General features: G+C 34.1%; 1 protein-coding gene across 2 annotated transcripts in view; it reads right to left on the bottom strand.

Annotated features, from left to right (window-relative positions):
• LOC113521304 (uncharacterized) overlaps positions 1 to 15284 on the bottom strand; it is a 139804-nt gene extending 124520 nt beyond the window's left edge. For both annotated transcript variants that reach the window (XM_031912720.2, XM_026906803.3), the window contains exon 1: positions 14927 to 15284. In XM_031912720.2, coding sequence (XP_031768580.1) covers positions 14927 to 14947 — 21 coding nt within the window. In that variant the 5' untranslated portion in view covers positions 14948 to 15284. The remainder of the gene's footprint in view (positions 1 to 14926) is intronic.
• Positions 15285 to 27775: the final 12491 nt, after the last annotated feature.

Below are 27775 nucleotides of genomic sequence, written 5' to 3'. Positions count from 1 at the left end.
TGAATCAAGAGGCTAAATCTAAAATTTCAAAATTTCTAAAACTTTTAAACTGATGAAATACAAGAATAAATACAAAATTTGAATCCCCGTTTTACCTTCTTAGTGTTTGGATTTTCAAAATTTATTTCATTTTGTTTACTTACGCTACATAAAGATCCTTTTTGCAAAATTTCAAGATCCTAGACTCTACAATTTCGGCTAAACATTGTTATATGGATCAGTAAGTCAGTCACTCAACTTCCTGTTTTATATTATATTTGAAGGGTGGTATATGGCGTGAATTTACTGGGTACGGAGGAATAACACCTGAGTCCTCAGGAATGGCAACGCATGGGGGGTATCATGGGCGAAACAGTATACTCTGCTGTGTCCATGGTACTGCTCATGTCTATAGGCGACGGTTACCACTTTCCATCAGGTGGGCCGTCAGCTTGTTTGCCATTCTAAGTTGTATAAAAAAAAACATATATAGAATATAAAATATAGATAAATTTATGACTAATTTATTATTATTTTTATTATATCAGTTGTCCCTGCTGAGAATAGGTCCACATAAGGGGAGTTGGCAACCGCAGTTAGGCCTTTGGTGTTGTTTTAAGAGGGACGCTGCTGCCTATCCCTCGACCAATAAGTTTTCTTAGTGGCTTCTTACGACGCCCACGGGAAAGAAAGGGATAGCCCATATTTTCCAAATATTATATATATACCAAATTTAATGACAATTGGTTAAGCTGTAAGAACACCAAAAGTTACAAACAGACAAATTCACTTTCACATGTAGTTAATGATAATGCATTAAGGATATGACTGGGAGAAAGCATTTGTTTAACCATGGGTATCGATAGGTAATATATTGACACAGGCGTCAATAAACGTAAATTGTCAGGCAATTCGATTGATGTAAGGCTCCGGCGGGCAATAAAATGAATCAAGTGCAGATTACACCGTGTCACGTTAGTGAATTATGTGCCCTAAATGTATTAGAAAAAGGGGTGTTTATTTTGTAACAAAATTAGCACACAAGTAAATAAAATAAATAGCCGAAGTTGATGTATCGCACACCCAAGGTGTACTTTCATAGACATCAGTAGCTCGACTCAGTCCACTAAGAAATACAAAACGCTACGCATTTACTCACGACTTTGTCTGCGTAACCGATATGTTTTTGATCGACATAAATGTAGTTATATATCTTATACGTGTATAACAAATGTCATGGCAAAGCTTTTTTTTTATAACCCCGTATTTTTTTTATATATATGGTCACCTCGCCTGCGCTAACGGTATACACTGGTTGGGTACCAGTGAGAAATGATAGGTAAGGATGAAAGCAGGTCAGTTATCTCATCGTGACGAATTCACTAGGAATTAGTTAATTATTGGTTTCCAAGGGAGAACTCGTGGAAGACGACCAGACAAGGTATGTTATTAACAATGGGGACACCCATTACTAGGGGGTGGAGGAGGAATTATCTTCGTTTAAAGGTATACAAACATATTTGCACATTTATAATATTGATAGTGTAAGTTTGTTTACATCTATAAGTAAGATGTTTTACATCACCAAAAGCCTAACTGCGGTTGCCGACTTGTCTGCCAAGCGTGGCAACAATCAAATAAGCCTATGTTCAGCAGTGGACAGTAAACGGCTGATGTGATGATGATGATACGTATTATTATCATTGACAGATGGGTCTTTTAATGCAGAAAAACCTGTGACACTGCGACTTTCTTTACATGAATGACATAATATGATACATAAGAATAAATCTATAAATATGAACCGAAGTAAAAGAAAATCAAACAGGTAGGGCTGAACCGAAAGTTGGACACACGATATAAATCTATATCGCGTAACTGACCTTCGGCCTAATCTAATTATACTGTCACGACGAAAGAAATTATCAAGGCGTTTAGGGCCCTCGCACACAAATACGCAGACGCAATGCAACGTCCCAATGCAATTCAAAACAAGTCATATGACAATGCCTTTAAATATAAAAGTTTAGTTTCATCGGATTGTTAATATTCAGAGATTTAAAATATAGATTTTTTTTATACAACTTAGAATGGCAAACAAGCTGACGGCCCACCTGATGAAACTGGTAACCGTCGCCTATAGACATAAGCATAAATGGACATAACAGAGTATACTGTTTCGCCCACAATACCCCCCATGCATTGCTATTCCTGAAGACTCAGATGTTATTCCTCTATACCTTGTAAATTTATAATGGATGGATAAATAGGTAAATATCAATACCTAGGATACTTTTTATCTCAATTTAAGCTGGCAAATCATAAATTCTTTATTTCATACAAAGTTATTCATTAAAAGTGATTTTATGAAACATAAAATATCTCAAATAACAGTACTTCACATAAATTAGTTATATGTGGTTAACATAGTGGGTGGCGCATCTATTATAATTACTATAATAACAATCTATTTTAAGTATTATATATAATATGTCACTGTTTGTTAACCTAAATTAAATAAAGATATATATATTTTACAGTACAATCCAGTCATTTCATGTTTTTATATCGTTTCCTTTAAGCATGGGTGTAAATGATTCACTGTCTAATTATAGACAGAGATGATGATTGTTTGCCAACTGACATTTTTTATTTGTATAATTCACAAATCAAGTTCACGTTCAAATGTGTTTCTAAATTTAAAATTGTGTTCCAAAATTGTATATGAAACCAACACAGGTGTGAACAATTTCAATTAAAAACATCATCAGAAATTTAGAAATTTTAATCATACACCAAGAAATTTATCATTATCTGTCAAATACATTGCAAATCACCGAGACTAAATTTAAATGAATGAATTAGCTGTGTTTTGGATGGGATGTGGCGTGAATTTACAGGGTACCTCTGTACCCTGTAATTTTTTTTAAATCCTCTGAATAACACCTCAGTCCTCAGGAATGGCAACGCATGGGGCGTATCAGGGGCGAAACAGTATACTTTGTTATGTCCATGGTACTGCTCATGTCTATAGACGACGGTCACCACTGTCCATCAGGTGACGTTAGCTTGTTTGCGATTCTAAGTTGCATAAAAAAAAATTAAATAAGCCCAAACCCTAATTTAATGGTCAAGGGATGGGCTGCAGCGTTCTTCTTAAAACATCACGAAAGCCTAACTGCAGTTATCTATCCGCCTACCAAATGTGGCAACTACTGGCAAAACTCCCCTTATGGGGAAAGCCTATGTTCAGCAGTGGACAGTTAACGGCTGCTATAAAAAAGCCCAAACTCATACTCAACAGCGTAGTTTTATTTTATTATCTACAGCCGATCATAACATCAGAGTTGTAACAAAGTATGTACCTATAGTATGGGTATGCTGACTTACAACACAATCGGATTTTATAAAGCGCTTAAAAACTACAATTAAATCCATAAAAAGAAATAAGTAAAAGTAAAACTTGTAAAAATAAAGCTCAAAGTACCAAAATGTATCAAAATGAATTTTTGAACTGCTTGTTTAATTACGACAAAATTTTTATTAAAACTATAAATGTGAAAGTGAGTTTATTTGTTTGTTACCTCATAGCGCCGTAATTGTATAAAACAATTACTATGAAATTTGATATAAACTTGTTGTATAGGATAGAAGACACAGATTACTTTTTATTCGTTCTATGAACATATTCCTGTCACACGGATAAAGTCGCGGATAAAAGCTAGTACTTCATAATTAAGACTGTATAGTATTTAATAGAAAGCAGATTGTAAATTTTTCAATGTATGCAGCACTGAGTACTACAGTATGTATGACTAATACGTCTTTTAATATATAACAATTAATGCCCCCCCCCCCCCCATCTATGCTAGTGATATAACTTCTTCATCAGGAATAATCACGAACTCTTTTAGGGAGAACAAGATGAAAATTTTTCTGGTAATGAGGCCGCTAGTCCCCATTACTGACAATTCCTTTCTCCCACTAGATACTACATTAATTCTCACAAACAAGTAGTCAATGATAGCGTATTCATTGCTTCGTAAAATGCGCGTTATGCATAGTACATTATCACAAAACAATAAAGTTCATAATGAGCCTTTGTTCTTGACCGTACAATGTGTGTGTAACTAATTCAAAGGTTCAAGTAAGCCTACGTACCCATCTTAACTTCGGATTAGCGTCGAGACGGAGCCAGGAGGCTGAATTATAAATGGATTTGCATATTTCATAGAGAACCGATCCGAGTTCGATCGTCCATGAGAAGCTTTGCTACAAGATATCTTAATAAAGTTCAACAAACTTGTCACTTTAACAGATGGGGAGGGAGCCACAGATTGCAGATTAGATAAAGATCAACTTACTATACTCATAATATATCTACAAATATAGTATAAACATATATATCCTTACTAAATGTGAGTAAAATAGAGCAATATCTATATATTGTAGTTGCAATATATATACATATAAAAATGTTTTTACTCAGTTAATGATACCTAGATGATAACTAGATTTTTTAATGATATTAGTCAATGCTGCACAACTAGATATAAATATAAGAAGATGGAAGAAAAGGGATTGTTAGTAACTCAAGTCAAATTAAGCCAAGTCAATCACTTTTTTGCACAACAAGGTATTTAGTTACATAATAGTATATATAAAAAAATAATTAAGATCGCTATGTTCCGCCGTTATTTGGCATTCAAATATTATAAAATCCTTCACTAAAATTAGTTATTGTTATTATTATTGTTGGCCGTGTGGTCCCGGCATAAAATAGGCCTCCCTTTCCTTTCCCGTGGGTGTCGTAAGAGCCGACTAAAGGAGGGCAAGGGATGAGCAATACGTTCCTTTTAAACATCTCTAAAGTCTGACGGCGGTTGCCAATCCGCCTGCCAAGCGTGGCAACTACTGGCAAAACCCCCCAAGCCTTCCTGGCTTATGTTCAGCAATGGACAGTTAAAAGCTGATATGATGAAGATTTATTAACAATAATTGTAGTTAAAATAATTGTTAAATTCGTCACTACTGATCAACTGAACTGCTTCATCTTCACCTAACCTCTTCATTGCCTCGCCAGTGTACAACGATAGCGGGAATACCATTCCATTTTCACACATCAAAAGAAACCATAAAAATAAGTACAGTATAACCACAATTCTAGAAATTATTATTTGAATTTCTATTCTAATCTAGACTTACGTCAAACATAATGATAACTGAACGTAATGTCAGAACGTAATGTAGGTAATCTACCGAGCTAAATCTAGTTTTCTTGGCTCAATTCCACGCGGGTACCTACTCCCTTTTTGATAATGTCTTCCGCAGTTTATAGAGGTTTTAGACATTCAAAATTTCAAGGCTCGGTAATTCAACTGAAGTAGAGAGATTGTCGGCAATTTATTTTAACCGTACTATATTTTTAATTGAAATAAAAAAAAAAATCTTAATTCCACATTCTTTTTTTACAACTTAGAATGGAAAATAAGTTGACGGTCCACCTGATGGAAAGTAGTAACCGACATGAGCAGTACCATGAACATAAGAGAGTATATTGTTTCACCCATGCTATCCCCCATACGTTGCCATTCCTGACGACTCAGGTGTTATTCCTCTGTACCCAGTAAATTCACGCCATATCCCACCCTTCAAACCAAAACACAGCCATGCAAACACAGCTGCTTCACGGTTGAAACACAAATGGGACAGAGGTACCCAAGCAATCGACTTTTGTACAAAATCTCCCTCTGTATACTATACTATCTCTATACTTTTATTTAATATTAAATTTTAGTATGTTTGTCCACAGTCTTACCTGATGTTGAGTGACGATGACGTTTAAAGTGTTACACGCAAACTCAAATATGCTCATTCACTCTAACCTTGAAAAACCCAATCTAGAAATATAAGAGGTTTTAAGAGGCAGGAAAATAAGTAAAATATTATTGCCTTAAAATATTACATCTGACTAGTTGTATCCCGTGGCCTAACTCGCGTGAATCAGTATATAAAATATCCTAAGTGCTAAATTAAGAAATACATTTTAACCTAATACTTTTCATTCAAATCCGATCAATAATTATGTATGACAGAGTAACAAACATCCATCGTTATAAACTTCCACATTTATGATTATTAAGATTGGCACTAAGACTTGAATCGAAATATAAAAGAGTTGATAAAATATATAATGCCTATATACATCAAAGTATTAATAAGTAAGCCCATTTCCATCAAAGTATTAGGCGCAAATAAACTTGTAAATCTTGTTAGACGGAAAGTAATCCTAACAGCATTATCAACGTCGGAAAAAGCTACACTACAAAGGTGAGACGGAGCAAATAAAAGTAATGCTTAAGCTGTGTATCATATCGATTTAGCTGTTGATGGTCGCAAGTTCGATCCCTACACAATACAATCATTTGTATTCATGTATATAACTGTTTGTGTTGTTCCTGGTGTTTTCTATATATGTATGTTTTTATTATACAATATAAAATGGCAGACAAGCTGACGGCCCACCTGATGGAAAATGGTAACCGTCGCCTATAGACATGTGCAGTACCATGGACATAACAGAGTATACTGTTTCGCCCATGATACCGCCCATTCGCTGCCACTCCTGAGGACTCAGGTGTTATTCCTCTGTACTCTGTAAATTCACTGCCATATCAACCTATTCACTGCCATACCCTTCAAACCGAAACACAGCTATGGAAACACAACTTCTTCACGGTTGAAACACGAATAGGACAGAGGTACCCAAGCAAACGACTTTTGTACAAAGTTTCTGGTAATATGTATATATTTCGTAAATATATTCATATTTTCAGTATTCAGTTATATATTCAGTCATATATTCAGTATTTAATTATTTTTATTAGTTGCTAGTACCCACAGTACAAGCTCTGCTTAGTTTGGAACTAAATGGCGTTGCATAATATCCATGGTGTTTATGTATATTAATATTATAAAGAGGAAGTATTTGATTGTTCGTTTGTTTATAATGAATAAATACGAAAACTACTCACCCGATTTTATATATTTTATCATCTATAGAAAACTCCATTATCAGCAAGTAACATATATAGACTTATATATTATGATATTTTCGAAAAATCTATCTACCCGTGCGAAACCAGACTGGATTACTAGTTTAATTTAATGAAGGTACAATGAATGTACAAGGTCAAAATTCGTCTTATTTGTAAAATAAAAATATTATTCGAAAAGAGATATTTTTTTCTATGTAATTATTTTTATTGATATTACTTTTTACTTATTACTATTTTATTACTTATAAATAGAAGTTCTCTATCGTTGCATGATTCTTTTTGAAAAAAAAATCAAATAATCTCCAAAATAATAAAATAAATTAATTCAACCAGGTGAAACCGTAGATAGATACAATTGGATATACATACCGACATTACGTATACATGTAAAATTCTACTGTCATAAATCGTGAGGTGCGAAGATCCACGGGCACCAATGTAATCTTCCACAAAACTGGGAACAGTATATTTCATAACCAAATAGGCACCGAGGTGAGGGTGATAAAAAATTGCCTTGTATTCTTGGCAAGTGTGAGTCGTAAGTCAAGAATTTACTAATTTTCATAAATTTTGGATTTTAAGCATGTAAATATTACGTTACATTTTTCAATAACAGTTAATAATGTGAAACAAGCTGATAACTCACGTGATGAAGAATTGTAACCGTTGCCTTTAATTTGTGTATTATTATTTATATTGGTGTATTCATCACGATTGACTAACTGACCTGCCTATCCATTCTCACCTATCATACCTCACTGGTGCCCCACCAACGTAAACCGTTTCATTATCATCCTTACACAAAAAAGTACCTTCATGCGTTGCCATTCCTAAAAACTGTGGTGTAATCCCACCGTAACCTGTAATTTCACTGCTATATACCACCCCGAAATACCTGAAATACCACCATATAAACACAGTTGCTATAAAGCAAAAACAATGAGACAGAGGTACCCAAGCAGCTGAGTTTTATACAGTCTCCCTACATTTTATTAATATTATGTGAAAGTTTGTAAACATGTCATACTTAAATAATTGAAGGAATTTAAATGACATTTGGTACACGAATAGGTTATATCTTCTATTAACTATAAAATTATTATTATATTACTATTATTTACAATAATATAGTTATTAAAAATAATAAATTTACAGATTAAAAATATATATAACTACGGTATTTAATACTTCTTGTAAAATAGATATCTCATTAACAATCGTCAAACACAGCTGTCGCGACTGACATTTTAAAACCATACATATATATATATATATATATATATATATATATATATATATATATATATATATATATATATATATATATATATACTAAAAAAATTAAGCGAATAAAAAAGTTAAAAAAATTAAAAACATATGTTGTTACAAATATTCCTTCCTTCACCTCTCTTTAAATAAGAATATAGTTTTAGTTCTTTTAAAATAAGAATAGGCGGATTACTAGTCAACACTAATTTGGACACAAACGACTGTTCTTTTAGACCAAAATCGATCTGTATGTTAGAGGTATGCATAAACATAGCAGTAAGGTACGTTAATTTCCTTAGTTATTATTAGAAAGAAAAAAGTACGTTAAGTATTATAAAAATAATAATACCTTGAGAAACATATCCAACCCTCGAGCAATCGTAAATGGTCAATTTAACAAAGCACAAAGAGCGGCAAGACGGTGGCCCTTGTACTCCACTGAAGCATGCTATTAATGCAAATTTAAAAAGAACCATTGTAAAAACGATTGGAATAAAATTTAATGCAGTTTTTATAATGACTCCATACAAAATCATATGACGTGATTTTACAATGTACTCTCTATACACTGGAGAAATAAGATTTATTCAATATGTTATATCTCCCCCCCCCTCACTCCCCCCCACATCCCACCACAAGTGTCCGTTTTTGGGTCATCACGACATATGTGAACTAAATTTCAAATCAATCATTCCAGTAATTTCGAACCAAATTGGCTGTGACAGATAGACGGATGGACAGACACACGAATGATTCTATGAGAGTTCCATTTTTCTTTTTGTGGCACGGAACACGAATAAAAATAAGAAAATGAAAAAAAAAACAGTGATTCCAATCATCAATCAAAAAGTGTCATCATCATCATCATCATCATTGTCACAAACTAAAACATAAATTAATTCAAAGACCGTCATAAAGAATGGAACTATTTTGAAGACTATTAAAATCTAATATAGAACTGCTTAGAAGACGGATTGACAAAATTAATTAGTCAAATGCTTTCCATATAACACAAAAAAACATATATATATATATATATATATATATATATATATATATATATAGCAATAATAACTCATACAATACCCTCATATTGGGGGAAGGGATTGTTAGTGATGGGGATTTACCAGCTCCATTACTAGCAATATACCCTATCAGGTCGACCTCCACGCAGTTCCCCGTAAAAACCACGATGATTTATTATGGATAAGGAGCGACTAAGGGAAGGCAAGGAATGGGTAGCAGCGTCCCTTTTAAAATATCTCTAAAAGCCTAACTACGGTTGCCAACTCGTCTGCCAAGTGTGGCAACACAGGCAAAACTCCCCCTTAAGGGGAAGGCTTATGTCCAGCAGTGAACAGTTAAGGGCTGAAATAATATTAAAAAAAAATCTTGTCGAATTTATTACGATGGACTAACTGACCTACTTTCCTCACCAATCATCCTTCACTGGTGCCCCGCCAGCATATACAGATAGCGCAAGTGGGGATACTGTTCCATTATCATCCCATAAAAAAAATATACAACCATACACTATTCATAAATACTAATATAAGATTATGCGCAGATCAAACCTGCAAATATTGAACGGTGAGCCACTATGTCAAATCTACATTACCACAGTCGTCGAAACATAAAATATTACAGAAAAATTTAAATTACATAAATCATGAAATTAAATAAAATTTGATGTATCCATAATGATTAACACAAGTATGATTACGATAAAGATACATAACAAGTGTAGGTAACTAACAGATTTTACACTCCAAATTGGTGGACAAGGCCATAAGAGTCATGAACGTACGTAAAAAATATTACGTTAACACACGTCAGCATATATTTTACATAACATTATATATAATATGTATTTATCTTCTACTATTATAGTATTTATCCTTAACATCTACGCGTAAGATTTTGGAAAGAGATAATAGAAAAAAAAACCAATTAAATAGACCGTTTCTAGATAGCAATTTAAGAATACTCGTAACTATATGTTACCGGAGGGTCTACCATTAAATATTTCCCCAAATTTTGGAAGCGAACGAAGCACAAATTTGATGTTAAAATTAAATATTAAATACCGTTTAAAAATATTAAAACATTATTACTTAGACTATTATGGTAGGATTTATGACGAACGAAATGTTAAGCTCCATTCACTAGGCCGATTTCAGTATAAAGAAAAACACAGAATTGAGACCAAAAATTCGGGATTTCATGTCATGGTAGATCTTCAAATTTTATATTACACGTTCAAAAACAAAACCGCATCCAATTTGATGCAGATACTTTTTGCGTAAAATACATAGAAAGACATAAATTCAAAAAATTATTCCTCTGGCTTCTATTGCTCTTATTAAGACCCTGCATATATTTTTTCGTCTAGTTACAGTTTCATTACATTAATATATTTTCTATTAGCTACAACGTACACTAGTATAAGCTTCCAAATTATCTGTAATTAACTATATCCACAACTTCGTTTGCGTGACCAAGACGTATCTCATTCTCCATGCTATAATTACGTGTGGGCATACGAAATTTCATAATGATTGGTTGACATTATTAAAGCGTTCAAAATAACAAATAAAGAAGAAATATAGAAATTTACTTTCACGTCTTATATGAAAATAAAAAGTGGACTTTAGTTACGGTTTTCAAGTATTTATGATCAGAATAAAAATTTTTTTGCTGTCATTTTTCATCTGACCACGATGTTAGGTAAAATTATTATTGTGCTTAAAACTTTCTTACGTATTTAAGCTTCATAAAATATCTTTCATAATGCTTATTATGAAAGATATTCCATGCAATTTTACTTCTAAATCCGTCTAATATCCTATTAATATAATGTTTACACTGCTTGCATAAATCTGCTCTCCTAGTATTTTTACCTCCTAAATCGAAATTTGGTATTCGTTAAGTACTTACAAACTTCACACGTATCTTTTAAAATAATGTCATGATAGGGGAAAGGGATTGTTAGTAATGGAGAGTGAGAATCCCATTGCTAGCAATATACCCAACCAGGTGGACCTCCTCGTGGTTCCCCCTGGAAACTATCATGGTTAATTTCTGATGAATTCATAATGATGGGCTAACTGGCCTGTTTTCATTCTCATCGATCAGCCTCACTGGTATCTCGCCAGCGTATCCCGTTAGCGCAGGCAAGGTTACCATTCCAATTTCACACATAAAAAAAATACACTGTTACCAACCTGCCTGCCGTGATAGTTCCAGGGGAACCGCGAGGAGGTCGACCTGGTTGGGTATATTGCTAGCAATGGGATTCTCAGTCTCGATTACTAACAATCCCTTCCCCCCTCGAAAACCGCACTGTACGCGACTATTTAGGTTCTAATGTTTGGGGATAAATTCCCTGTCGATGTCGAACAATGCGATGATAAACGGTGACTGTGTTCAGAACAATTCCTCAGAACACAATGCGTTATGCAATTATTAAGCGTTGTTAAATTTATTACAAACACTTTCTTAACACAGTTGATAAAAAAAAAACAATCAATTAAGTAATCGATTTTTTATTTACTAGTATTTTTTTTATACAACTTAGAATGGCAAACAAGCTGACGGCCCACCTGATGTAAAGTGGTAACCGTCGCCTATAGACATGAGCAGTACCATGTACATAACAGAGTAAACTGTTTCGCCCATGATACCTCCCATGCGTTGCCATTCCTGAGGAACCCACCCAGTAAATTCACGCCATATCCCACCCTTCAAACCGAAACACAGCCATGCAAACACAACTGCTTCACAGTTGAAACACGAATGGGACAGAGGTACCCAAGCAATCGACTTTTGAACAAAGTTTCTCTCTGGTATAGTAGATACTATTGAATACCGCAGCATAAGAATAACAGCAGACCGTCTAATAGTTTGGTCATTACTCGTTTATTTACGTTTTCGTTAAATTCTATTGAAACAGATCGTAGTCGTAAGATGCTTAGATATAAATAATTAACTTATGCCAGAGTTATAAGTAACTCGCGGTTAAACCACTGTATGGGATATGGTAATTAACCGCGATAAATAATCTATATTCTATGTATACACGTACTATAGAGAATGGAGCCCAAATATTTTTTTTTAGACCACTGAGGTGGCAAACAAGCATACGGCCCACCGGATGGCAAGTGGTCACCGTAGCCTACGAACACCTGCAATACCAGATGTATTACGCGTGCATTGCCAACCCTGAAGAAACCTCTTTACTCTTTCTTTTGAAGAATGTTACGTGTATACCAAATTTTAAGACAATTAAGCCGTTAAGACGCTAAAAGGTAATAAACGAAAAAACTCATCTTCATTTTTATAATATTAGTAAGAATATTAAATATTATGGTTTTAAAATTGTAGTAGTAGAAAAGGAATTGCAAAGGAAAAATGTAAAATCACTGGTTACTTGATTAAAATTATTTTGTTTAATTCCGCCATCATTAATATGAGACTAATATATTAACACTCGAAGAATAACTACAATTATTATTACCAGAAATACTACAACCTCGCATATTGGGGGGGGGGGGGGGGGAGGGATTGTTAGTAATGGGGTCTAATGAACCCATTGCTAGTAATATACCCTATCAGGTCGACATCCACGCGGTTCCCCCTGGAAACCATCGTGGCTAATTCTAGTGGAATTCGTCACGATGGGCTAACTGACTTGCCTTTCATCCTTATCTATCATCACACACTGGTGCTCTGCCGGCGTATGCCGATGGCGCGGGTGGGGTTACCATTCCATTATCACCCATTAAAGAAATAACCTCCATATTACCCATCAATCGCCGACCGTTATTCAAGCGATGCACGTTTTGCAACACCGGTTTCACCTCTGAATGAAGCATCAGTATATTCAATCAACATTCATGAATCCCGATTTGCTTTGATTTTTCAATTCATCGGTAATTTTATGTTAAGATATACAGTAATAGCACACCTGTGAGAGTTAATTTCCTGTGAATAACCTTGCAGCCCATTGTGGTGGCAATGAAACAATTATCTACGTACGTAGCTATTAATAAATTTAAGTGCTTATAAGTGAGAATAATGACACGCGAACTGCCGTGTTAGCCATGTATAAAGAAGTTAGCCATTTATTATTTGAGGTCATCCCCGTTTGTTTTAGGGTGACATTGGAGAGATTAGATTATTTTTACCCGATTGACAAAGAAATGTAGGTATATTTTTCCAGTATGTAGCCACAGTCTAAAATTTCTATCCCGCCAGTTGTTCAACGGACTCGTTAAATAGGACAATGCGTGCCGAATTCTCAAATAATTGTTTGGAACGTTCCAAAGGCGTTGCACCACTAGTTATTAGGTATTTACACTGTAGTATCAGTTTAAAAAAAACAAGTAACCGACATAGCCCGAAGGATTACCCGAAGGATTACCCGAAGGTGTGCCCCGTACGGGTAAACACAGTGTGGGACAACGCCCTACTATATGGAGTGACAACATCAAATGCATTGCAGGAAGTCAGTGAATGCAGGTGGCTCAAGACCGTTCCTTATGGCAGTTTATAGGGGAAGCCCATGTTCAGCAATGGACAGATAACGGATAATATGATGATAAGTATCTCCTTATTTTTGGAAAATAAAAAGGACCTAGTTTTTTACTATTTATGGTCATAAACAGTCAAAAACTTGTAAATATCTAAAATATAATATATTATAATCATAATTTTGAGAGTTTATAGCCATTAGGCTGTACTAAAATATACCTAAATACAGACTCAGATTTTTTAAATTAAAACCTAGCAATTAATGATAGCAGATACTTTGAAAAAGTCGATTGCTTGGGTAGTCCCATTCGTGTTTCAACCGTGAAGCAGTATTTTTGGTGTTTCGGTTTGAAATTAAAATGGCAACTAGGGGGTATCATTAATGACATGTCCATGGTACTGCTCATGTCTATAGATAATTATATTATTATTCTATGTTGTATAAAAATAAAAAATAAGATAATTATACTATTATTAATCACTTACGCTCTCATATGAATCCAAATTTAAATTTTCTTAATTGCCTGTACCCTATCATATACATACTTACCATGTATATACAATTAAACGGATATACATAAACAGACATTACATACATACATTCATACAGAACATAACCATGTGTGATGTTAATAATGTTCCATTAATTAAATTATAATACAATGCGTTTGATTTGAATACCAACCAATTCATACACGACAACTCATATACATTGTTGTATGGCTACACGAAGTCTAGGTTAACTGTATTTATTTATGGTGTCAGTCGTTAGTTGCCCACAGCGGAACATAGGTTTTTGTCAGTAGTTGCCACGCTTGGCAGGCGGGTTGACAACCGCAGGCCTTTGGTGGTGTTTTAAAAGGGACGCTGCAGCCCATCCGTTCACCATAAGCTCCCATTGTCGCTTCTTACGATACCCACGAGAAAAGAAGGGTTGGCCTATTTTATGCAGAGATTTACACGGTTATTTATTTAGTACTTATCTAACTAACTAGACTACTAAATAACTAGGTACCCATTTATCATAGTATAAGGTGTTTCATATGTCCTAAACTATAAATAGATATCATAACAATTTATCCACTTACCATTATCATAGACGTGTGCATCGTTTTCAGCACCTCGTACGTTCCATTACAACGGGACTCGAACCCCGGACCTCGGGCCGGTTACATCATACGCGCCAAAATAACACCCGTCGAAAAAAACTCACGTCAATCAACAAACACAAGGTTAAAACACCAACACATGAAATTAAAAACAATTGTTTAACTGAACATAAATTAATTAAACATTGTTACAATACAGTGGCAGGTCACAGTTTGGTAAAACGCTTACACCGGGAGTTGTGAATGTCACTATCAAAACAAAAATACGGTAAAGTTTGTAAATACGTGAAATGAGGACATAAACAGTATGAACACAAGCAACGCGTCCGACCAGCGACTCGATACTGCACCGAACGGCTTACAAACGAACCACGAATAATCTACCTGCTACATCTCTCGCGTTTCAACACCATGTTCAACCATAAGCGAGAAAGAGACGACAACTTGTCACGCAACTTGGTCCAACCAAGTGCATTTCATTGCACTTGCTCATAGTTGTGATTATGAAAGAGTACCAAAAGTTTGTGGTGCCGATAACTAATTACTCTATGGCTAGAAGTGCGGTAGAGTAAAATAAAACAGTAGACTAAGTACTAAAAACTATTGATACCAATGTAGACATTGCTGGGGGAAAGGGATTGTTAGTAATGGAGACTGAGAATCCCATTGCTAGCAATATACCCAACCAGGATGACTTCTCGCGGTTCCCCCTGGAAACTATCATGGTTAATTCCTGATGAATTCATCATGATGGGCTAACTGGCCTGTTTTCATTCTCATCTATCACCCTTCACTGGTACTCCGCCAGCGTATCCCGTTAGCGCAGGCGGGGTTACCATACCATTTTTACTCATTAAAAAAATAAATAAACAAATGTAGACATTGCAGACAGAAGTGATAGAGTGCTCAGCTATAACTTTAGCTTCATATACAATTATTAACATTATCAGAATAGTTCCACATACAAATATTTATTGCGTCTTAAATTGGCTTTGTTTCATTGTTTACATAGAAACAAACATCAATGCGATTTATTCTCTACTAACTTTTTGCCCGCTACTTCGTTCGCACAGATTTCAGTAGAACGAACATACACACAGACAGATAAAAATTTGAAATAATAATATTTTGATATATTTTGATTGATTGATTGATAGAATCAGACTTAACCCTTAAAAGCCTAATTTTTTAAATCAAATTAAAAAATATATAAGTGTACCCTTTACTGTGTTTACTAATGGGGAAAAATTGTAAAAAATCAAAACGATATTTTTATATGTTTATTTTGAAAAAAAAAAACATTTGGTATTATTTTTGATACAACGAAACAATGCAAACCCCGGGATCAAATTTGAAACTTCAGGTTAAGGGTGAGAGAGAGATGGCAGCAGCGTCCGTCTCAAAACATCACTACAAACTACAGTCGCCAACCCGCCTGCCAAGCGTGGTAACTCTTGGCAAAAAAACCCCTCATGGGGAATGCTTATGTTCAGCAATGGACAATTAATGGCTGATATTATACGATGATGGAATCAAATGTCCTTCCATAATTTTTTTTTAATATCTTCCATGTACAGACATCGACCAGTTACAATTTTATTTTTAGTTTAGTTAGTAAAGTAAAATAAGGTAATTATTTAATAAGTTGAAGTATTTATTTCCTGTTATTTCTTTATATTTTTCCAGTGTTGTAAACTTTCTTACTAATATAATAAAATATATAACTAGACTTCTATACTAAATTCTAAAGTTATATTTAAACATTTTTTGCCTATTTGTCTCTTACCTATCCTAAGATATCCATAAGATATTTTATATACAACGTCAAAACCGTGGAAAAATTTTGGATCCACAATCACTGTAGTGTTATTTGGTAAGTAAATTACTACTCGTAAGTCACTACGCTGTCAATAAAATGGTAATATATAATGCAAAGTTGCATACTTACACTTCCCAGCCAGACACAAATTCTTTACAATTCAGATTTATATTGAAAATCTTAAAACATTATTTAAACTTTTAATACAAAACGTGATGGTCATGTGTTGGATTTAGTTTTGTAAGCATTTAAATATATTATTCTTTAACCGTTTTTTAATGTTTAATTGTTTTTATAACCGATTTTGAAAAAGGAGGTTTTAATTCGGTTGTATTATTTTATGTTATAGGTGTTATGAGAACACCGTCAATTGCAAACCGATTTGGAAATTCTTTATTTATCTAAAAGGATATAACTAACGACTGGGCCCATAGAAATTTTATCAAAATCGGTTCAGTAATTAGTTTTTTAATCAAAATAACTGGTTTTGTCACAACTGAAGTCGAACTTTTTTGTGAGACACATTCTTTGATAATTTTTTGTCAACATATAATATCAACCGTTAACTGACCACTGCTGAATATAGGTCTTCCACTATTGGAGATTTTTCTAGTATTTGCCATATTTGGCATGCGGGTTGGCAACTTCAGTTAGGCTTTGGTGATATTTATAGAGGGACGGTGCTGCCTATCCCTCGACCTTTAATTCCCTTAATCGCCTTTTACGACACCCACAATAAAGGAAGGGGTATACCATTCTATCCCGGGACCACGTGGCGTTTTATTTTTTATATTATTTTCTAAATGGTGCAATAAAAACTAAGTAAATAAGTAAATTATATTAAAATCCGTTTAAACGAGATTCATCATGTCGCCTTTAACTGTCCATTGCTGTACATAAGCCTCCCGCTTGGGGGGCCTTGCCAGTAGTTGCCACAGTTGGCAGGTGGATTGGCAACCGTAGTCAAGGCTTTAAAGTTGCTTTAAGAGGGGCGCTGCTGCCCAACACTCGCCCTCCTTTAGTCGATTCTTACGACACCTACGGGAAAGGAAGGGGTGGCCTATTCTATGCCGGGACCACACGGCGAACTTTTAAATGTGATTAAATAAGCAATATCCAAATATTGTTTAAATAGTTTACGTTTATAATATTAAGTAGAGTTAATTTTAGTTTGTTTAACAGTACCGATGGTGTTTATAGTAATATATTAACATATATTTCATCATATATATATAAATTTCTGGTTTGTGGATCAATAATAATAATGTTTATATTAATAAATTAACATATTCTAAATAGAATCAGCGACTATTCACTGTTCAATTATTACCTATAAATTAATTCACCACGAGGTCGTTCCCATCCCGTTTTCCACAAATAACATGTTTCATAGCTCACTACGTAAACATTTAAAAATTTTCATGGTCGTTCCGTGTATTCTCACCTATTCGTTTACGAAATTAAAAACAATGTGCGACCACTGTTACACTTATCTGGATTCCTGGCTCGTAATAAGTACCTTTTATCCCAGTTTCAAACTTCCAGAGCAGTGTGGAAATCCTCGACTATATTACACTAGAATTTCTTATCTCGCGGTTGTAACATTTTAATCTCAAGCTTTTTAAAATTAACTTTAACGAAGTTATTATATTTAGGTAGAAACTACATATAAAAATTAGTTTAGGGCTTTGCATCTGTAAGCTTTATTCACGTAAATATATCGTGTAAGTACTATAGTCGCTGTATTAAACATAAGTCACTCTTATAGAGTTTGCAAAATTATCATTAATTACATATTAGTAAACTTTTAACAGTAAAACTTGCATTATTGTATAGATGACTAACTTTTGCCCGCGGCTTTACACGCGTGGTGTCATATTATTCCTTTAAGTTAAAATTTAAAAAAAATCCGATCTCAGAAAATGCTTACGTTATAAGTTTTCTTACCCTATGCCCCAAGCTTTAGCTTTCTAGATTTTTTTTACAACACAGAGAGCAAACGAGCATGCGGCTCACCTGATGGTAAGTGACTACCGCCGCCCATGATCACCTACAACACCAGCGGCATTGCAGGTGTGCTGCCGGCCTTTTAGATTGTAGTTTTGGCTATGTATTGATAATCAGTCGAGACGAATGATTTTTTAATTTATTTATTTACACTTTATTAACATTAATATTAATATTTTTATTTTATCTAAAGAATATAAAGTTCTATACATCCAATCATTATCATCATCATATCAGCCTTTAACTGTCCACTGCTGAACATAAGCCTCCCCCTTAAGGAGTTTTGTAATTGCCAAGTTTGGTAGGCGGATTGGCAACTGGTTTGGAGATATTTTAAAAGGGATGCTGCTGCCCATCCCGTGCCCTCCCTTAATCGCCTTTTACGAAACCCATACCACACGGGAACAATATCCTACTATTATTACAAATATAATTTTTTATAATAATATTTGTATGTTTATTACTAAATCACTCATAAACCGCTGTATAAATTTAAGTGAAATTTAGTACAATTAGTGTTATATTATCTGTGGTGCAAGATTAGGTGATAACTAACTAACCTAACACATAAATAACTTTATGTATTATAATAATTGACATGGACAAAACGGCAGGAAATAACTAGTACCTGTTAACTATAAATCTTTAAGTTTGTGTTAGATTGAACAATTATTACCATCTGTTTGTTTCCTATTGTTCTGTACAATGTCAAAGTGAATAGTTAGATGTCTTCTCTTGTGAGTTTAATGTATAATTTAATGTTTTTCCATGGAAACTATTACTATATGTACCTACCTAGTATTGAAAACGAATTCACATTGACTTACGTAATCAATAAAATGCTGAGGTTAGCCTGTCTATCACCTCGTCTAAACGATTTAGTTATCAGAGGGAGACTTTGTACAAAAGTCGATCGCTTGGGTACCTCTGTCCCATTCGTGTTTCAACCGTGAAGCACTGACTATTATTACTATAGACTGAACTATAGACTGAACAATTATTACCATCTGTTTGTTTCCTATTGTTCTGTACAATGTCAAAGTAAATAGTTAGATGTCTTCTCTTGTGAGTTTAATGTATAATTTAATGTTTTTCCATAGAAACTATTACTATATGTACCTACCTAGTATTGAAAACGAATTCAGATTGACTTACGTAATCAATAAAATGCTGAGATTAACGTGTCTATTACCTCGTCTAAACGATTTAGTTATCAGAGGGAGACTTTGTACAAAAGTCAATCGCTTGGGTACCTCTGTCCCATTCGTGTTTCAACCGTGAAGCAGTTGTATTTGCATGGCTATGTTTCGGTTTGAAGGGTGGGATATGGCGTAAACTTACTGGGTACAGAGGAATAACATCGTGGATAAAAGTTAGTTAATATACTTAGGATTTTAACCGTAATATACACAGGTAATGTCATGGGAGTCAACTGCTATTAGAAAGCTTATTACAGCTTCAGATACGAGATATCTGTATTGAACACTCGAAATTCCGAATGCATATTGAATTGAAGCAATATTACGTGTTCCCATCATCATCGTTGATAAAACATCTCCCGAAATACCTAATAATAATTCTATATCCGATCGTTTCAAGCCGTCGTTTCATCTCAAGAACAAATACGACACCTCAAAGCTCGGTCGCATAAGGCAACACATGCAGAACGTAATGTAAATAGATATTTCTCAGAAACCACCAAGAAAATTGAATCTGCTATTCCCAAATATCGCTCGTTTAAATTCAATAGACGATATGTTACTTACGACACCTTCTGGGCTTTATAAGAACCAAAAATATGAGAGCCCTGCGACTACTTACAAATCGATTTTGGACTTATGAATTATTGTAGTGTCAGTAACAGTGCAGGGTCAAATTACGTTGGCGGTAAACTATATACTGAAGATCATTTATCTGGCAACGCGGGAATGAAAATCATGATTATGTTATGATTGGTTATGCATGTTTGATTTCGTATAGCTATATTCTTTTTTACACGACGTGAATATGTAACGAAAAAATATAGTTTTTTATTTACCTAGTAAATACGAATTCGTTACAAATAGATAGAAGTAAATATGTTTTATTTACATCTGTATTTATATGAATGTGCATGTATAATTTTAATATATCCAAAAATATTGATGCCAAAAACTTGAAATTTGGTCCTGAGTTCAGAAATTTCATAAAATAGTAAACATCCTGCACATAAGTGTAAACATTTGCATAAATTACTAAATATTATGATATTTTTTTTTATACAACTTAGAATGACAAGCAAGCTGACAGCCCACCTGATGGAAAGTGGTAACCATCGCCTATAGACATGAACAGTACCATGGACATAATAGAGTATACTGTTTCGCCCATGATACCCCCCATGCGTTGCCATTCCTGAGGACTCAGGTGTTATTCCTCTGTACCCAGTAAATTCACGCCATATCCCACCCTTCAAACCGAAACACAGCCATGCAAACACAACTGCTTCACGGTAGAAACACGAATGAGACAGAGGTACACAAGCAATCGACTTTTGTACAAAGTCTCCCTCTGGTAAATTAAAAATATCTGGTAAATATTTGTTACTGAATGCAAATTAATACACAAATCTTAGATTAACACAGGTACTGTATTGACAGGTATTGTTATTATTATTTTACCAGAGAGAGAGATTTTGTATAAAAGTCGTTTGCTTGGGCACCTCTGCCCATTTCGTGTTTCTACCGTGAAGCAATTGTGTTTGCATGGCGATGTTTCGGTTTGAAGGGCAGAAACGTTTCGTTTATATTGCAGTGAATTTACAAGGTACAAAGGAATAACACCTGAGTCCTCAAGAATGGCAACGCATGGGGGTATCATAGGCGAAACAGTACTATGTTATGTCCATGCTCGTGTCTATATGCGACGGTTACTACTTTCCATCAGGTGGGCTGTCAGTTTTCTTGCCACTTTTTTTTTGTATAAAAAAAAATTATAAAAATACCAGTCTAAGTCAAAAACGTAAAAGAAAGCAATCAAACAGACATTCCCATCTGACAGGCGTAATTTGATCGACACACGCCATCAACTCCCATTTGACGCTCTAGGCAACTGTGAGCGAGATATTGACCTAGCAATAATATTAAGATTGTGTTTCACAAAAAAACCGACTTCGATAGTCGCAAAACCAGTTATTTTAATTTCCAAACTAAACTACTGTACCAATCTTGATAAAATTTCTATGAGACCACTCTGTAAGTAAATAAAGATTCATCCCAACCATCTGGACGAGTCACTGGACTGAGAGAGACACAACCACTCTTTGGAATCAACTTCCAGCAGTAGTATTTCTGAACCGATACGACATCATAACCTTCAAGAAAAGAGCAAATTCTTTTGTAAAATGCCAGCAGCACACCTGCAATGCCTCCAATGCCCAAAATGAATAATTAATTACATAATGTATTTATTACATAAAAGCAAAGAGGCAACAGTGGACGAGCTTATCGCTAAATTACGATCTCTTCCAGGCAACCTTGGGATGGAGAGGAATAATTAATAAAAAGACGGGCATTACATCAACTGAAACCTGGTGGACACCTCGAGATTAATCAAATAAATTATCATAATTTATCTAAATGATCACGTTAATTCACTTCTCGTATAAAACATGTATCCTATCAGGTCGACCCCCACGCGGTTCTCACTAGTAACCATCATGATGAATTCTAGTCGAATTTAGTAGTCATGATGACCCATCTAACCTGCTTTCATTCTCACTTACATATCATCTCTCACTGGTACCCCGCCAGAGTATATCGATAGCGGAGGCGGGATTACCATTCCATATTCATTCATAAAAAAAAAAATAACAGATTTTGTTACCAGTTTCATAATTTGAATATTTTTTACGGGAGGTTTAGATGTATAATTTGCATTCACACAAAGCCGAGGCACATAGTAGCTATAGCCAGTTTTTTTATAAATTAAATAATATTTTATTATCATAATTACAGCTTTAAAAAAATATACAAGTTGTATCGTGGTCATCATTCTTCTACTTCTACCGCTAAACATATGATCTTAAGGCAGTTTTTACAGAAGACATATATACATACATACATATCTGACACGCCTGTCTCCAAGATCTATATATGTATACATATACAAAATAAAATAAAAGTCACACGAGACCCCGGTACTATTCTTTGTTTCTTGCTACAATGAACAAAGAAGGAATATAGAACGAATTTGTTTTGTCCCGAGACAAAAAGGTCTCTTTTATTTTGTAGAAAAATTAGATATTACTACTTTTAAATGACTTCTAAAAGGAGAGATTCTTTATTCATCTATTTTTCAGCTATGTTTTTAATTATTATTCTTACAATCGACAGTGTTTACCGGTTTATCGGTAATTATGTAATGATTGGAAACGTCATTTTCTCTTAGCGGAACAAAATCCCGCTTTCGTTCCAAATTTAAATATTTTTAATGTAAATTTTCTACGACATATATTTATTGTGGGAGGGGGAGAAAGGATTGTTAGTAATGGGGTGTAACATCTTCATTGCTAGCAATATTCCCTATCAAGACGGCCTACACGCGGGTCCCTCTGGAAACCGACGTAGTTAATTCTTATGGAATTCGTCACGATGGTGCCTGGACCTACTTTCACTCTCATCTGTCATCTCTCACTGGTGCTCCGTCAACGTATATCGATGGAGCAGGTGGGGTTACCATTCCATTCTCATCTATTAAAAAAAGACATATCTTAATTGAATTAAAATATTTGATTTAGAACGAAAGCGGATCTTCTATAAGTATTATTTGTCACGATTAAAGTAACTGCTTTTATATATATTATTCATATATAGTATATCTACATATACATGTACACTAAATATATCTATTTTCGGTATGTTGTACTTACTTATCTAGGTAAGTACTTACAGAATATATATGTTACTGTAAAAGTAACGTATATACCTATCCTTAATACCTTCTTACAATTGATGTTACCAACCCGAAAACCGATGACCTAGAATGAATGAATTTGTAAAGCACTCCAAGAAAAAGCTCTCTCCCTCAACTTTTACTAAAATGTATTTTGTTAGTAAAAAAACAGTGGAAAAATGGAACGCTGTAGAGCATCCATAAACGAGCACTGCAAATAATTTAGACCGAAAATGTTAAGCAATTCCTGTTTCTCAGCACGGTACAGTAATGTTTCTTTTGGGATCAATCTGACTACAACGAACCTTTAGCTAGTATAGTATTAAAATATTAGTTGTGCCTTTAGTATTGTACCTACGTCAGCATGCAGAACTTAAAAAAAGAAGATAAGATGAATATTTAAAAATATTACTATGTATGTAATAAACAATCTCTAAAATCCTCTTCAATCTGGATTCCGTCCTGGTCATAGTACGACTACTGCTCTTATTAAAATTTCTGACGATATCCGTTTTGGCATGGAGAATTCTCAATTAACGGTCTTAACATTATTGGACTTTAGCAATGCCTTTAATACTGTTGATTTTGATATTTTGTTAGGATTGCTAAACTCTCTCAACATATCTCCAACGGCAATTGACTGGTTTCGTAGTTACCTGTTTGGACGTCGGCAACGTATTCGCATTGATGACGTTTTATCTTCTTGGTGCCATACGTCAGTGCCGCAGGGTGGCGTCTTATCTCCTCTTCTATTTGCCTTATTTATTAGCACTATCACTTCGAAACTTCAATCTTCCTACCACCTTTATGCAGATGATTTACAGATTTACTCTTTAGCCCCTCTGGTTGATATCTCTTTAGCAATATCTACTGTTAACGCCGATCTGGAACGTATATCTGCCTGGAGTAAATCTCATGGTCTTGTTATAAACCCCTTAAAGACACAAGCCATTATTATTGGGAGTCCCATGACCAGTCTTCCGCCTGTGGTTTTTGATGGGGTTAATAGATTACCAGAAAAAAGTAAAAAATCTTGGCATTATTTTTGATAACACTTTGTCATGGTCTCCACAAATCTCGGAGGTCAGTAAAAAAATGTTTGCTGCAACTTTTGCCTTAAATAGACTACGTAATTTCCTCCCAGTTAACACCAAAATTGCGCTCGCACACACCTTACTCCTACCCATTCTTGATTATGCCGACTCATGTTATTTAACACACAATTAAACAAGTATGAGCGTCTCCAAAATTTATGTATCCGCTTCATATTTGGTCTTCGCAAATATGATCACATTTCTCAATTTCGTACTCAACTCAAGTGGCTCTCTATCCGTTTTCGTCGTAATCTGCATATCCTGTCTCTTCTTTACACAATCCTTTTTAATCCTGCTGCTCCTGATTATCTAAAAGACCGATTCTTGTTTCTCAATAATGATCATACTTTACGCAGTGTCAATAACCTCCGACTTAAATTTCCCACTCATTCTTCTTCCTTTTATTCTAGATCCTTTACTGTTCAGGCAGTTCGTCTATGGAACTCACTAAAATATACTTCAAAACCTCTGTTAAATCATATATATATATATATATATATATATATATATATATATATATATATATATATGTATACATATATTTAATTGTGTATATATTATATATGTATGTGTATATATGTATGTATGTATCTATATATGTTTGTATATGATAATATTTATATAATAGTTTTTTGTCTTTTTCTCATGTCCTCTACCCAAAGGTTGTCTGGAAGAGATTGCCGATACTGTCATTCTCATTAATATTTACTATATACTTGGTGCAATAAAGTGTAAATAAATAAATAAATAAATATAGTAATATTAGTGAGAGGAAATATTTGAGTGTTTGTTGTCAGTAGCCGCGACGCTTGACTGGCGGATTGGCAACCTCAAAAAGGCTTAGATGACATTGTAAAAAGTACGCTGCTGCCCATTCCTGTACCATTAAATTCTTTTAGACGACTTTTACAACACACTCGAGGAAGGAAGGGCTGACCCATTCTATGTATGACCACACGGCTAATAGAATTGTAATATTTATGGGCCGTACCTCGCAGTAGCCAATAGGGTTATTGACTACAATATCAGAGGTATACATATAGTAGACATATAGTGGTGTGCATATCTTGTTTTTATTACCTTTCCAACTGTCATTACTATATAGTAATACGAGTATATAATAAGTTTGATGATTTGTGCGTTACGAAAACTATATATATTTCAAGGCTTTATCTATTAATGTATTTAGAATTATTTTCCAGTGGGAGCCTAGCTCCTTAAAAGAAACCCATTCGTACTCTTAGAAATAAATGTCTTTGACTATAAAAAAAAAGTTAAAAACTCCGCTTCTAGTCCTGGGGTGAGCACGGCTCGCCCTAACCCCGATGTTGAATACGCCTATGGTTTAAACTGAAAAATACTACATCCTGCTAACATCGCTGCTAAGAACATCTTAAATTATCATTGGCAGGAATCCGCAGTGAACTTTAAAAAAAGGGCGAGCACAAAAAATCACAGAGGTCACAGTGTTATAGGCCTATCTACTCAAAAAAAAGCTCATCTCCCAATATTAAATAAATAATAAATACCTGAGAAAATCAAAATAAAAAGAATATTCTATGTGTTAATCTAGAAAATGGTTTATTTGCGTAACAAATTCATTCGAATCCATTTAGCCGTTTCAGTGTGATAGAGTAACAAACATCTTTGCAAACTTTCTTTATATATTTCTTTTACAGTAGGATTTATCCAAAAGAAACAGAAATAAATAGCTCCAGTATGCAAATACTAGACATTAATCAGAATATAAGCTGTACTACGTGAACTGCCAGCTTCGAGCGGTGGTGCGGCCGTTCATCGAAACTTGAGCCGTTGTGCACAACTTTGTTCATAAAATTCCTGGGTATAGAACAAAAAGTGGTTACCTCATTTTTATTCATTGTTCTTTAGACTATGGTCTTGGTGTGTGTAAAACAGTTGATTTAAAAAAAAATAATATTAAGTATTCGATAATATTTCGCAGAAATTGTTTATAATTCACTGGAATGACAACGCAAGAAGGGTATAGGGAATAGGTATCGCAATGTATTTTATAGGCGATGGATGCCATTTTTCGTCGGGTCCGTCAACGTTAACGCTTATGTTAATAATATTGAGAATGGCAAACAACCATGAATGGCAAAAAATTGGAACCGTCGCTGTGTTTGCCATTATAAGTATTATAAAAAATAATAATTAATGGTTATTAATATATATATAATATATAAATTATCGACTCGTCAAACTAATATAAGAGATATATTTCATAAAAACGAGTATAATACATATAATATTTTCAGTTTTAATCTACTTACAGTAAATTTTTAATAGTAATTTTAAGAGGTCCGCATCAAAAAAATACAGAGGAACCTCTATGGTAGTCCAAGTTTTAATTTTTATTTTTATGCTGTGTACATCTTTTGTGAATCACTGTTAGGGAGAAATTATCAAAAAAGAATTTTAAAAACAAAGTTAGTATCTATTTTATATAAGAAATCCAATAAATAATTACTTTATTTTATATCAACGCCCTTTCATTATTATTATTACTATTATAAAGTAGTGCAGATGTGAAAACTATTAGAAACTCGTAGAGTCTGATTACACAGTGCAAATGTTGCATATTTTTGTAACACCCAACATCACCCCAAGTTCACTAATCCTCAGGGGCGAACACACAAGTGCGGCTTAATACAATAATATGCGTGATCCATTTTACCCCAAGGGATCGGGGTTACAATGATGGATGCTCGTGTGAACCTATTCTTATTTTATTTTATGTACATTTTTAATTATATTTGTAGTAGTACTCTGTATCTTTCTCATTATATTTTAAACTCTATATAAAGATAGTTATGATTCAATTTAAATTTTACACCTGATCGTAAGTAATGTTTAAATTTGATAGTAGGTATATATAGTTACATATAAGGAAGGGTTCGATAATTTTATTAAATTTTAATTAAAATCTATTTTCAAACTTTGTAATTATAAGAG

Source organism: Galleria mellonella, unplaced genomic scaffold (assembly GCF_026898425.1).
Source record: "Galleria mellonella isolate WM207_F2 unplaced genomic scaffold, CSIRO_AGI_GalMel_v1 utg99, whole genome shotgun sequence".
Lineage (NCBI taxonomy): Eukaryota > Metazoa > Arthropoda > Insecta > Lepidoptera > Pyralidae > Galleria > Galleria mellonella.
This window is presented reverse-complemented; position numbering and strand designations above follow the sequence as displayed.